Genomic DNA, 13,812 nt, shown 5'->3' on the forward strand with positions numbered 1-13,812 from the left:
ATTTCCCTAAAAGGAAAAGAGAGGGAAAAAAAAGGACAAACTGGACAATTCAAACTCAAAGGATAAAACCCGTATTTTACTTTCCTGCTTTTAGTGCTGAAAATAAATAATTGACGAGATCATCGTGCATGTGTTTCATTTTATCCTGATCAAATGTATTCTTGACGATCATTGGCCTTAATTATGCCATCCATTTGAATGTTCATCCAAACTAGGGAAAAATGAGATATTATAAAGAGTAGTTTTTTATATGAACCATTACTCGACGGGTACTATAATATTGATCACGGAATATTAATAATCATCAGTTGCTATATATAATTATTCAAAGAATATATATACATATATGTGTGCGGGCGTGTGTGTATTTATATGTATGCTCATGAGTTGATAAAATCATCATAGCTTAGCTAGTGATTTACATAACATCTCAATAGTTATAACACTAAATTCTGTCTTGCAACAAAACGATCTGAGTATATATGTACATATGTGTGTGTCCATGCTGGCTAGGATTTATGCTTTGGCAGTAAGTCTCGGATACTTAATTATACTTGCAAATTAATCCTATTTAGTTTTTGTAATTGCAACATATATTTTTGTATTATTTTGGCTTGAAAACGATATACTTGGCTTGGACTTATGTTTTGGCACTAAATCATGGACACTTAATTCTAATTGCAAATTGCAAATTAATCCTGTTTAGTTTTTGTAATTGTCATATATTTTGCATTTGGATTGAAGACGATATTTTTCATCAAAAAAGACTATATTCTGTTCAATTTTTAAATATATAAAAAGAGGCTGGATATATTAAATGTGTTAAGGTCCGGAAAATACTTTGGATGATTTGAAACACTCTAAAGTAGACAAGGCTTGACTTATAGAATTGTAAATAACTAGAAGCTCTCCAGTACTAGTCATCATCACTGAAACCACAAGTAAATATTTCGGTAATTAAGAACTCAAACAATACATGAATTCAAAATCCACATTTTTATTAGAATGATACAACAAAATCTAGAAAATCATGACTAGGATCAAGAAGGTCAAGATCATGAGGATTGATCCTTCCATATGATCCCCGTGAAACAATATATCATCGATGTTCAATATCGATGGCATAATGAGCCAATGAAAACAATCCCAGGAATCAAACAACGTCATCATCATCGTGATGAAATGACCAATAAAAAGGAAACAAATTAAACATGAAAAGCAAAGATGATCAAGAGAGAGTACTAGTAAGTACGTAGTACGGTACTCAATGATGATCAATTAAGCACATTGGAAGCCAGAGGGAACGCCCGTGCCACAGTAGTTGAGAAGCAAGCTAAGTTGGATTGGGATGTTGAGGTTGACGACTCCCAAAACATTAGCCTTAAGGGCGGTGCAAAGGCAAACAGCAGCTTCCAAATCAGCCAGACCATTGATGAGAGAGCAGCAAGGTTCCTTGGGTGGGACCCCCACAACAAGGTGAACCAAATCATCCAACACGTTGGCGCACACGCCTAACTTAAGGGTGTTGATAGGGCAGCTTTCCTTCTTCTTAGGGCTGGGGTTCGCCGGCGCCGACGGGGTCGATGGGGTTGATGGGGTCTTGGGGTGGTGTTTGTGGCTCTTTTCGGGCACCGGTGGACAAGCTGGGACATAGGTGGAGCTCACCATGCTGAAGAAGATTATGTTGAGGGAGAGGATTAGGGCAGTGGACACTTGACCCTTGGAATAAGCCATATTAATTTCTCAATTAAAATTAAGGACAAGAAATTAATTGAGAAACCGGCTTTGGGTTTTCAGCTAGCTAGAGAGGAAAAAATTGTACTAGTACTAGCTAGTTATGGAAATGGTGAAGTTGGGGTGTGGATTTTATAGATGGAGATTAGGGTTAGAATATATACATATATTGTAATAATAATTGGACACATACATATAGAATTATATTATTGGGCATGTGGGCATGTAGGGATAGATCGGAATACCAAGCAGCGCACAACCTGGCAACGCAACTTGGAAGATAAGCCTATGGGACACTTTGGACTTTTCTTTGTGTTCTCGTTGTCAATTTTTGTGGCTTCTTAGCTTCCTAATTAGACATATATAGTAGTGTTATACTACTATATTCTATACAATTTCGAGGGTCGTAGTTTTCTATACTTTTTATTTAGTCGGTAAAATATATGTTTTTTTTAAATAATTTTTAATACTTGAGTGTCACATTAGGGATTTGAGAAGTTCGGTGCTTTTGTCAATATATATTATTGTGTGGAAAAATATGCTTTGACACGTCATATAATGATCGTGCTCCATGTGACCCTAAACCCGCCACGTCAGGTAGCGGTCGACGCCTAAAGCTCATTTCCCCATCCGCCATCCGGTGAAAAGGCCAACCCTATGGGACAATTCTTGCAACTATCAACCCTACACAAAGTCGAGGCCTGCATGATTTGTTCGCAGCAAACCAGCGGTACCGTGAGGGGATCGACCGGAACGGAGGCCGCGCCTTGTGAAATATGATATAGGCGCAGAGGGCAGAACGCATGAGTTTGGGTCCACGCCCCAAGAATGACCTCTAAGGTGGCAAGGGGGAAATCCCTATGTTACTTCTGGGTTTAGAGAATGTCAGTAGCACAGGAAATGATTATCTGCCCATAAACCACCTAGAACGCACCAATGGAAATCACAGAGGATCCGCAGAGCCGCAATAGTGGATAAAGTGGGTGAGTGAACAGTCCAAAAGGTGCTGAGAGGCTACGGTCTAGGCAGGTAGGATAATAGGTTACGTGAGAAAAACCATTAGAGAACCCCCTGTCACAGTCCGCCCCAAAGGTACCCATATGTAATCTGTAAGACATAAAAAGGGCAAAGCCCGAGAGAGAGAAAGGAGGGTTCTTTGTAATCTTTGGAGAAAAAGAAAAATACAATAACAAGTGGATGTAGCTCTTTCGTGATAGAGTGAACCACTATAATCTCGTGTGTTCTTTTCTTTCGTTTTAACGACAAATCGATATATCTTCAAAATACCTTGAAAACAAACATAATCGGTTGCATAAATCCGAAAATATAACTAGTTTTGGCCGGTAACCCAACTGACCACCGAATGGCAATCCAGCATAACTTTGTTGACGAAATTCCACCATCAACATATACATATATATATATATAAGAAGTTAAATTTTAAATGTCTTAGGTAATATTAATAAAACGTGTTTCAGATTTATCTTGATATTATTTGTCATCTGGTGGTATGTTTCCAAGCGGTGAAATTAAATGACTATAAGACGAATATTATAATCTACTGACTAGCTAAGCTAGGCGCCGATCAATTTATACTTTGTTGAACAAGGTTTCCAACAATATGTTTTTTGTTCAACGTCCGATTAAAGAAATATAAAATTAGAAGAAACATGATGATGAGGCCGAATTTAGTCTTGACAAGCATTAATATTAACCAGATTTTGCATCATGTGAAGTTCATTTACTGTTTCCTCTAATATTCACTTGGTCCATATGTGTGTATGTGTGTATACATTAAATAAGATTAATTATAATTACACATTTAGCCAAGAAATGTGTAGAAACTAGAGATACTAAATCGACATATACATGTGATTGGAATTGTCATTTAGCTTGTTACTGATCATATTATTATGGGGAAACTCAGATCAACCCATTGTGGACCTTCACTCGGCAGGAGAGCACATGAACAAAGACGTGTTGTGTCCTCTCCATCTGCTAAAGTATATTCTACATATAATTTCCGTCTATTAATTAAGGTCTCGTTCAGTTCACTGATTTGAGTTTTAATTTGAGTTGAGATGTAATTTTATGTGAGAATTTCTAATTGTAATAAAAAAATTAGATATAACTTTTTATAAGAACTTTTAACTGTGATAAGCTTAAAATTAAAAACTCAAATCGATAAAATGAACGAGACACAAGAGATTTTATATTAAGTTTTAAATCCATAAGCAATAGCATGAACTTGTAATATGTATCTTCCGAATACGATTATTATTACAGCTAGCTCTTATTGCACAGAAGTCATGATTAATATGAATGAAATTGTGATGGTGACTATATATATATATCCAATTGGCTAGAAAATGAGTGGATAAAGAAAGTTGAGTTTCGAGAAGTCTAGTGGTACTATTTTGCAGTTCATAGACAAGTGAAAAGAAAAGAAATCTTATTTCTTGATGATGCCACGGAAAGTTTTCACTTTCTCTGAGTAGTCAATTTCGTTTCTCTGATTTGACAACAAAAAGAAAATGGCATCATATAAGTTTTACTAGTTTCAATAACATACTTTTTTACACATGTTAATAATTGTGATTTTACTTCGAGTGATTTTGTATTTTGTACGATGGAATTAGAAATCATAAGGTAGATTAAAAAATGATGGTTTCCCAACCTAACAAATGAACAATAATCAGATCAGCACTTGGGAATACGCGACCAAATATCATTCATCGTGAAGCATCATTATCATAGAAAAGAACTGTTGCACATTGAAACTTAAGCGGGTCGTGCATTAATGGACAAATGAAAATGGCAACAAAATTATATAAATAGAGAGAGGACAATTGGTGGCGTATTTAAAAGAAAAAGGTGTTTGCATGTTATATAATACCGAAGTTCTACAAATATATATATATATATAAAATAAAATTGTACCACCAATACAAAAATGAATCCTAAAATATAAAACCATTGCACCCGTAAATGAATGTGCAAATATCTAATAAAAGAATACCCCATAACATGGCTTCACAGTGTCTACAGTACAACTTGTAGTTTCCGTTAAATCGTCATCCTTGAGATATAAAAAATTACAAGTACCATACTCCTTTTTCCCATTTTAATCAAATAAATAGAATATATAATTACTAAGAGCATCTTCAATACAATGATATAATTGATTTGCCAATGGTAAATTTAGCATTTAAAAAAAAAAAATCCAATGCAATGCTATTTATTGTGGCAAATTTATCATGTGCTATATTTTTTTGATAAATTTCTCACAAAGTATAACATATAACAAATTTGACATTTGATTCTTATTGTTTATACGGTTACTTTTACATTTAATCATTAAAACTTTTATTTTTAAAAATTATTTTAAAATTAAAAATTTACTTTTACAAATTTCAAAACTTAATAATTATAAAAAAGTAAATTTAACATTTCAAAAAGCATTATACATTGAACCAGAAATAAAAATAACACGTCATATTATAATTTTTAGTGTCAAATATAGCATTAGTATTAGCATAGAATTAGACGGTTTAATAGCCAAATCCTTGAAAAAAATAATTTGACAAATAAACGTGGCCGGCCCATCCGCCACCGTTTGAAAATCGAATATACACAGTAAAACCTTGCCAATTTGCAATCTCACAACGAAATATGGATCATGGAGACCAGAGCTTGATGGGTATCTGGCCCCCAGAGTGTAAAATATTTTACCTCCAAAAATTGCATTGGCCATTCATTCCTTTAATGAAACTACATAATCTATCAAACTAGGGAGGTTTAATTCCCTTGACAATCAGAAACTCGAGATTTCATCATTTCAAGAAACAATTTACTTCAAATCAGAACATACAGCACATTTCCGCATTGAGACCAGTTTGTCGGTTTTAACTCGCTTGTTCCTAGTTCATTTTCTTTCATCCAGTTTGAGCGCTACTTATACAATATTTGGAACTAATGAAGATTGATTAAAATGAGATAATTCTCACTTTGTTGCCAAACAAAACAATATGCAACTCTGTGGTTGAAGATGTTAGTTCAGAAAAAGGCGAAAATGATCTATTATTTAAGTTTACACATAAGGTAACCATGATCCCTTATTTTGAACCATTCCAAACTCCGAAAACATACAAAAACCAAAGACAATCTTAAACATAAGTAACCAGCAACTAGCCACTCCCAGATCTACCTATGGTTCTCCACCAAGCTCCACTCGTAGATTGTCATAGGGATAAACTTTGGGTGTCTGTACAAAGAAACAAAAAAGATTCACCAATCAGCATAAGTGTCAAATGCTTTTCGAAAGCATTATAGCCAATTAAGCTGGTATCAGAAAAATATTACATGAATAAAAAAAAATGCAACATAAGAGAAACTAGAAAGCAGAGCCAAAACAGAGTCGGAGAAGAACTATAAGCTTTCTAATAATTTGCACCTCTTAAGTACAGTTCCATAGATTCATAATACGAATATCTCTCACAATAATAGCTTACAAGGTTGCGCTTTGAATAGATACAGTCGACTAGTCATTGTAAAGTCTCAGACACCACGTATATAAATGTTTCAAGTATACGTCAAATTGTCGAAGTTCAGATATAGTGGTGTCGGAAGAAAATAACTTTCTTTGAAAAAATGGATATGCGTGCGGGCTTGCTTCTTGACACATTAAGAAAAGGAAATAATAAACAAGGACATCAGCTCTTTGCACTCTTTATCCAGTTTCCGACACACCCAATATATATAGAATTCTGGGAAGAAAACTAAACTTGACTGGAGTAATGAGCTGGGAATATCCCCTCACAATTTTCCACTTTTCTCCAGAATCAGCATGCTAATACCATACCATGCGACACTCCATGTCAGATGCAAAGAACTTCAAACCTTCAAAGATTCAAATTCCTATTTACTTAACAAGATTTTGTGACTACTGAGAGGTATCATAGCAACAACAATTTCCCGCCACTGAAAAAACAAATGACTCCATCCAAGAGTCTGACAAAAGATAATTTGGTATTTCCCAATCTGCAATTGCCCTCTGCAGTCAGCGGCAGAGTGTCCAAAAGAAACTAATAACGTTCTCTGAGTAAAGCTTATTAAAATTGTGTAAAGCGCTACTTAGATGACCAAACTATACATAATGTGAAAGGCAATTAGAACAAAAGCAACTCGTGAGATAGTGGTTAAACACCTAGAAAGTGGGTTAGAGTCCATTGTAGCCACATTACACAAAATTTAAGACTTTGATTCAATTTAGAGCAACAAGAAGTAATGCCAACTCTATATGTATCACAGGATCGAGCGGTTTCATACAGAATCTACAAGTCCAGATCAAAGCCATAATCGCTCCAATTCAACGTAATATAAGATTATAGTACGTTTTAATGTTACAATTAAGGCCATTCAGCTCTTTCAAAACTAAAGGCAGGGGTCATTTTGAAACAAATTCTAAAAAAATTCCATCTTTTCACCGGGGGCGTGATTCAGCAAACAGGAATCTTGGAAAACAATCCCACTGGGAGAATCCTTAATTGAGAAAGATTAAAAAACAAAATTAACTATGAAGCAAAGCCGAGTTTTGAGACTTACAAAAGGAATCTTGGAGGCTTTGTCATTCCAAACAGCCAACAATCCCAAGGACGCGAAAAAGCCCAAACCTCCACATAGCCAAGCCAATGCTTCATACTACACAAAATTCAGAAATTCCAAAATAAACAAATAAACAAATAAATTCCCAAATCTACGAATTCATAAACCCTAAAATTATATACCTTACCAACAGTATCGGCAATACGATCTATACAGGGCTCGGGAAATGGGGTTCCGTTGTCCCAAACCAATTCGTCGTTCACAGGAAGCTGAATCGCCACACACACCAAAAACAAAAAAAAACAAAAAAAAAAACAAAAAACAAAAAACAAAAATGAATGCTTTCTTAGAGTTCGATTTCAGGTTTGATTAATTTGAATAACTGTTGAGAAATAAAAAAAGAGTAATAGAAATGGGTTATGGATATCTAGGTTTTTATGCATACGGGCTTTTCGGGGACGATGTGCTTGCCGACTGGGAGGCCCATGCCGGAGCGGAGGCGGAGAGAGGAGGCGACGGAGCGGCAAACGACGCCGTTTCCGCCCATGATCTTGGACGCCACATTGCTTAATCTCCCTGCCATTTCTCTCGATCGAAATTCTTCTTCTTCTTCTTCTTCGCTGTTTGTTTTCTACTGCGATTTCTTTAGTTGTCGTTTACAGACGGCATAATAGTGGCCCTGTTGGTGTGGTTTTTTGCTCTCGATTTGTGGGTGTGGTTAGGAATTTGGGATATGCGTTTCCAAGTAGAACGGCGTCGTTCCTAAGGCCCAGCGCCAGATTAGTGTGCGTTGTCTCCTAATGGACTATAAGCCCAGTAGTCTCTGATTCTCTCTCCATGTTAGGCAGTGTGGCCTGATGGACCTGATAGCCCAACCTCATGCAGTGCTCCAGTAAAACACAGAGAGAGATAAAGAGGGAAGTAATGGTTTCCCATGATTTTACGAATGTCTATTATTTATATAATTTTAAATAATTAATATAAAAAAAGTGAAAAAAGTAAGTGTAAAAAAAATGAAGAATTTATTCTTAAGAATATATGAGTCTGGACCTTTATCCCTTACTCTTGATAAATATCATTTTATTTGTCTAATTATTTGACTAAAAAGGTTATGAATTAAGAGTAAAGGGTAAAAATCTTTACCCGTACACTTTCAAAAAGTATTTATCAAGATTACCCATTAAGTGTCATCGTAGTCTTTTTATCTCCTTTTTATTAATTAAATGAAAAAATTTTATTATTTAAATGGAGTGCTATAAATAGTATTATTTACCATTTAAGTGGTATTTTTTGTTTTTTGTCAAAAAAAAAAAAAACAACAATAACAAAGAAGGGATAACAAAAACTCCTTATTAGGTTTGGAGATATTTAAAATGAAGTTGGTTGAAGTTTTACAATTGAAATACTATTTTTAAAATGGTTTATGAGTGATTGAAATAATGAGCTCGACTACAAAGGAATCCAAGATGGCTCAGAAGTAAGGGTGTAAGAATTGAGCCCGAACCCGAATAATCCACCTGACCCGACCTTAAAATATAAGGTTTTAAAAAACATCGGATTCAAATAGTCCCAACCCCCACTGTGCGGGTTAGGCCGCGGGGCGGGCATTCTTTAACCCGTTATGCCCCGACCCGGCCGTCTCATTTCCACTTGGGGTAATGAAGTCTGTAACCTTAAATCCCTAATCACTTTCACTTCACGCCCCCCTCAGTCTCGCTCGCCTCCCTCAGTCTCACTCGCCTCCCTCAGTCTCTCGCCTCACTTCACGCCTCTTTCTCACTTCTCAGTCTCTCGTCGTTCCTCACACTCATCGTTCCTCATCCCCCGTTCCTCTTCTTCTTTTCAGTCTCTCATTGTTCCTCAGTCTCTCACAGTTCCTCACACTCGTCGTTCCTCAGTCTCTCGCCGTTCCTTTTCTTCTTCCATAATTTTTTTGTTTTGTTTTTTATTTCTCTCTAAATCAAAGCAAACCAAACAGAAACGCTGTCAAAAAAGAAGAAGAAGAAAAAAAATAGTGGGTTTTTCTTTCCTTGTCTGCTTTGTTTCTATTCTCTCTCTTATTTTTTTTTCTTCCCTACCTGTTGTTGTTATTAAATATTGTTGTTTTGTTTGGGATTGACCTTTCGTTTTGTTTTTTGTGTTTGGTCCATCTTTTTCTAGCTTATTTAAGCTTGAAATTTTGTCAAAGGTTGAATCTTTTTCTTGAAATTTATTACTTTGTGAATTGGGTTTGTTTTTTTGTTTGTTCTTCCTTGCTCTGATTAGATTATAAGTAAGAATTGGCAAAAATAGGGTTTTTGATTAAGGCAATGAATCAGAGCTGACAGAGCTTTGATTTGGGAAGTCCTTTTTTTAATACTTTGAAAACAAAATTATGGGAAAACCAACTAGGAAGAAGAAGGATCAGTGAATGTGGTTTGGCTTTGTTGAGTACCGTCGGGCAATCAATGAATGTGGTTTAGCCTTGGAGGTTTCTCCGAGATATAGCTGAAGAGAGCAAAGTGTTTTCTCAGAGCTGGGATTGATTCAACTTCGGGTTTGGAAACTTGAGGATTCTGTGGAATTGTGATTGCATCTGTCATATGGATTTTCTTTTTTATAGTCTATAGTCGTTGGTTTTAGCTTTTTGTATGGTACTCGTTTATTGTTTCCAAAATCTTTACTCTCATTTATTAATTTCTAGTTTTTGCTTTCCAGCCGAGGAAGAAGAATGAAGACTGAAGAGGCATTTTCAGTCTATAGTCTATACCCGAAAAAGGTTAAGAAGAAGGCAAGACTGAAACAAAAAGGTTCTTTTTTTTTTGTTTTTTGTTTTTTATTTTCTGTTTGTTTTGTGACAACTGAGAACTAAGAAATAGTATGCTTTCATGAGAACTGAGATGAACTGATTTTAGGTTAATCTCTACGCTTAGTCTCAATCATATTTTATCTGTTTTTTAGGTTAATTTGTGTGCTAGATGGAAAAATTTATCATCCACCCGATACAAACTTCTGAAAGCACTTATAAGTCCTCTGCTGAAACAGAAAGTGACAAATGCCAGACCAAAAATCCAACCTATGTCTCTGTGCCTAAAGAACCCATTACCTTACCCACTCCCACACCCAGCCCTACCCCTGTACCTATTTTGGGCACTGAAATTGAAAACAAAAAAGAGGAAGGATATAGTAAAAAGAGGAAGAAGTCACAAAAAAAGTCTCCTGTTTGGGATCATTTCAAAATCATAGAGGGTGAGGATCCAAATGAGCCTAGGTGTAAGTGTATCTATTGTGGGGCAACATATGCGCGTGATAGTATGAGACATGGCACTAGTAGTATGAAGGTTCACATAGAAAAGCAATGCAAGAAATACCCATATAGGATCCAAGACAAAAAGCAAAAAATTCTGAGTTTCCAAACCAGCACTGAAACTGGTAGTAATCTTGTTGCTATAGGCTTTAATAAGGAGCATTGTAGAAAAGCGTTAGCAAAAATGGTGATTGTAGATGAGCATTCATTTAGGTTTGTTGAAGGTGAAGGATTTAAGAATTTTTGTCAAGTGACGCAGCCTAGATTCTCTATCCCCTCCCGTGTTACGATTGCCAAGGACATTTACCAACTTTTTTTGGAAGAAAGGAAGAAACTGAGGGATGAATTTAGTAAAGGCAGCCAAAAGATTTGCCTAACAACTAATTGTTGGACATCCTTGTAAAATATTAATTATTTGTGTCTTACTGCACACTACGTTGATAGTGAGTGGACTTTGTAAAAAAGGATTATAAACTTTTGTCAAATTTCAAACCACAAGGGAGAGAGTGTTGGTAAAGTCATTAAGTCATGTTTGCATGCTTGGGGTATTGAGAGAGTCTTCACTATGACTGTTGATAATACCTCCTCAAATGACTCCATGATTACCTACTTGAGATGGAAGATTAAGGGGTGGTTGTTTTAGGTGGGGAAATTCTGCATGTTAGGTGTTGTGCCCATATAGTGAACTTAATTGTCAATGAAGGTTTAAAAGACCTACATAATTCCATAGCTGCCATTCGTAACGCTGTGAGGTATGTTAGGTCTTCTCCAGCTAGGTTGTTGAAATTCAAGTCATGTGTGGAGTGAGAGAAAATTGAATACAAAGGTCTCATAGTCCTAGATGTCCCTACTAGATGGAACTCCACCTACATGATGTTAGATGCAGTCATTAAGTTTCAAAAAGCTTTTGAAAGATATGAAGAGGAATGCGACAAGTTCGTGTCTTATTTTTTGGAAGATGAGGGGGAAAACAGAAGATTGGCCCGCCACTTGATGATGATTGGGAGAATGTTAAGGTGTTTGTGAAATTTCTGAAGACTTTTTATGATATAACTTTGAAGTTTAGTGCCACTTTGAATGTCACTTCAAATTCTTACTTTCATGAGCTTTGTGAGATATAAAACCAACTATCTGAATTAAGCAAATAAGAGGATTCAATACTTTCATCCATGGTTGTGAGTATGAAAAAGAAGTATGACAAATATTGGGGGAATGTTGAGAATATAAATTGTCTTCTCTTTGTGGTTGTTGTACTTGATCCCAGGTACAAAATGGATTATTTGACATATTGTTTCTTTGTAGTGTATGATTCTTGCACTTCTGAAACATTAGTAAAGAATGTGAAGGATACTATATACCGGCTACATGAGGTTTATAGTGGGAACAAGGGTTAATCTGTGGCTAATGAAAGTGGTGGGGAGGCGGCAACAACAAGTACAACGGAGGTAAAAACGGACGCAGAAGGAAAAAGATGTTTGTAGAGCTCATTTGTTAGGAAAATGAAGGAGAAGAATGTGAATGAGTACAAAAATGATGTGGACAGATACTTGACAGACCCTATGGAGGATCTAACTCGGCCAAATTTTGATGTTTTAGATTGGTGGAAGAATAATGCAACTAATTACAAGGTTCTCTCACTAGTTGCAAGAGACATTCTTGTTATTCTTGTTTCAACGGTAGTCTCAGAATCTGCTTTTAGTACAGGAGGCCGTATCCTCGATCCCTTTAGGAGTTCATTGAGCCCCAAGATGGTGGAGGCATTGATTTGTACACAAAATTAGACGCGTAGTCGTGAGCACATCAACCTTATTGACATGAAAGAGTTTAATAAATATGAAGATATTGAGTTAGGTAATTTTTTACGTTTTACTTTTTCTTTTTTAACTTTATTTCATCTTTTTATTGTTTATTTTGTTGTCCTAAACCTGATTCTAATGATTTTTTTGTTACGTTTTCTTCTCAAGATGTGTCAAATTCTATTGCAACCCGTGAGAGGCAAGTTGGGAATGGAAGTGCTATTATTCTGGATTAAACTGTTTAAAGTGGACTAAATTTCTTATTTTGTTGGACTATATGGACTGTTTATTTGACGTATTGTCAATTTTATTTATGGACTTTATTGACTGTTAAGAAGTATGTTTGATGTTATGTTAATGCTTATAGACTGTTTATGGACTTTATGCTTTTGGGCTGTTAAAAGAGGTATGAAGTTATACATTAAAATTGGTTTTCAGCATTTACTTGGCAGCATGTTGAATACTTGTGTACTACCAAACCTTGCTCTTTTCCTGCGGATGTTGATAGCATGTGAATTTAGTAAAAGATTCACGTGATAGCATGTGAATTTAGGAAGAAAATTGCTTTAGCAACCTTTGGACACAGGCTCAATGTCCAGGGCCCAAGCCTGCCAACCCGAGTAACCTAAGCCTACACGAGGTCACCCGACAGGTTACGGGTTTGTGGGCTTAAGAAGGTGTTGCGGCCTAAAATTTTCTCAACCCGCACTGTGCGGCTCAGCCTAATTTTTCAGCCCAACCCGATCCTACCCGGCTGAATTACACCCCTACTCAGAAGTCTGGAACATGTCTAAGAATAATGTTAAATTTAATGTCAGATATAAGTCAAATCTAACACCAGTGATATCATATATAATACTAGTTAAAAAATGAGTATTTCACCTGACTCATTTAAAAGAATAATTATACAAATTCGCGGAGAAAAAAAGAGAAAGAAAAAAGAAATGAAAAAAGAAATAAAGACAAAACTAAGAATAAAAAATCTGAAGTAAAAGACCGAGAAAAAAAGACAAAAATTAAGAAAAAATTTGTGCAAAATGTTTCACAATTGAAGTTGAAATAAAATTTGTGCAAAATGTTTCACAATTGAAGTTGAAATTTATGAGGATCACAAGAAAATGATGTTTATGTAAAGACACATATGAGAATTAATTAATTTAGTAAAGTAATTAAAAAATAATATTTTAAATAACCATAAGAAAAGTATTTAAAGGATATATATTTGAAAATATATAAAAATCAAATGTTAAAAGATGTAATAAAAAAAGATGAGAGAAGAGAAGAAAAGAAAAAAAAAAACTTAAGAAAATTTAAAGAAGAAGAAAAACAAAGCTAAAAAAAAAAAAAAACTAAAGATGTAACGAAATATGAGGAGCAACAAAACACCCCAAG

General features: G+C 35.4%; 2 protein-coding genes across 2 annotated transcripts; both read right to left on the minus strand.

Annotated features, from left to right (window-relative positions):
* Positions 1 to 959: 959 nt before the first annotated feature.
* LOC21402003 (putative lipid-binding protein AIR1) lies at positions 960 to 1,933 on the minus strand. The gene has a single exon (XM_010095406.2). The coding sequence runs from the start codon at positions 1,732 to 1,734 to the stop codon at positions 1,279 to 1,281; it is 456 nt and encodes a 151-aa protein (XP_010093708.2). The 5' UTR covers positions 1,735 to 1,933; the 3' UTR covers positions 960 to 1,278.
* Positions 1,934 to 5,789: 3,856 nt separating this feature from the next.
* Positions 5,790 to 8,038, minus strand: LOC21402004 (NADH dehydrogenase [ubiquinone] 1 beta subcomplex subunit 8, mitochondrial). Its single transcript, XM_010095407.2, has 4 exons — positions 7,784 to 8,038; positions 7,521 to 7,607; positions 7,339 to 7,434; positions 5,790 to 5,998 (listed from the first exon to the last, which is right to left on the minus strand). The coding sequence occupies exons 1-4, from the start codon at positions 7,919 to 7,921 to the stop codon at positions 5,942 to 5,944; spliced, it is 378 nt and encodes a 125-aa protein (XP_010093709.1). The 5' UTR covers positions 7,922 to 8,038; the 3' UTR covers positions 5,790 to 5,941.
* Between the last annotated feature and the right edge of the window lie 5,774 nt (positions 8,039 to 13,812).

The sequence above is a fragment of the Morus notabilis genome, unplaced genomic scaffold (assembly GCF_000414095.1).
Source record: "Morus notabilis unplaced genomic scaffold, ASM41409v2 Scaffold3, whole genome shotgun sequence".
NCBI classification, from domain to species: domain Eukaryota; kingdom Viridiplantae; phylum Streptophyta; class Magnoliopsida; order Rosales; family Moraceae; genus Morus; species Morus notabilis.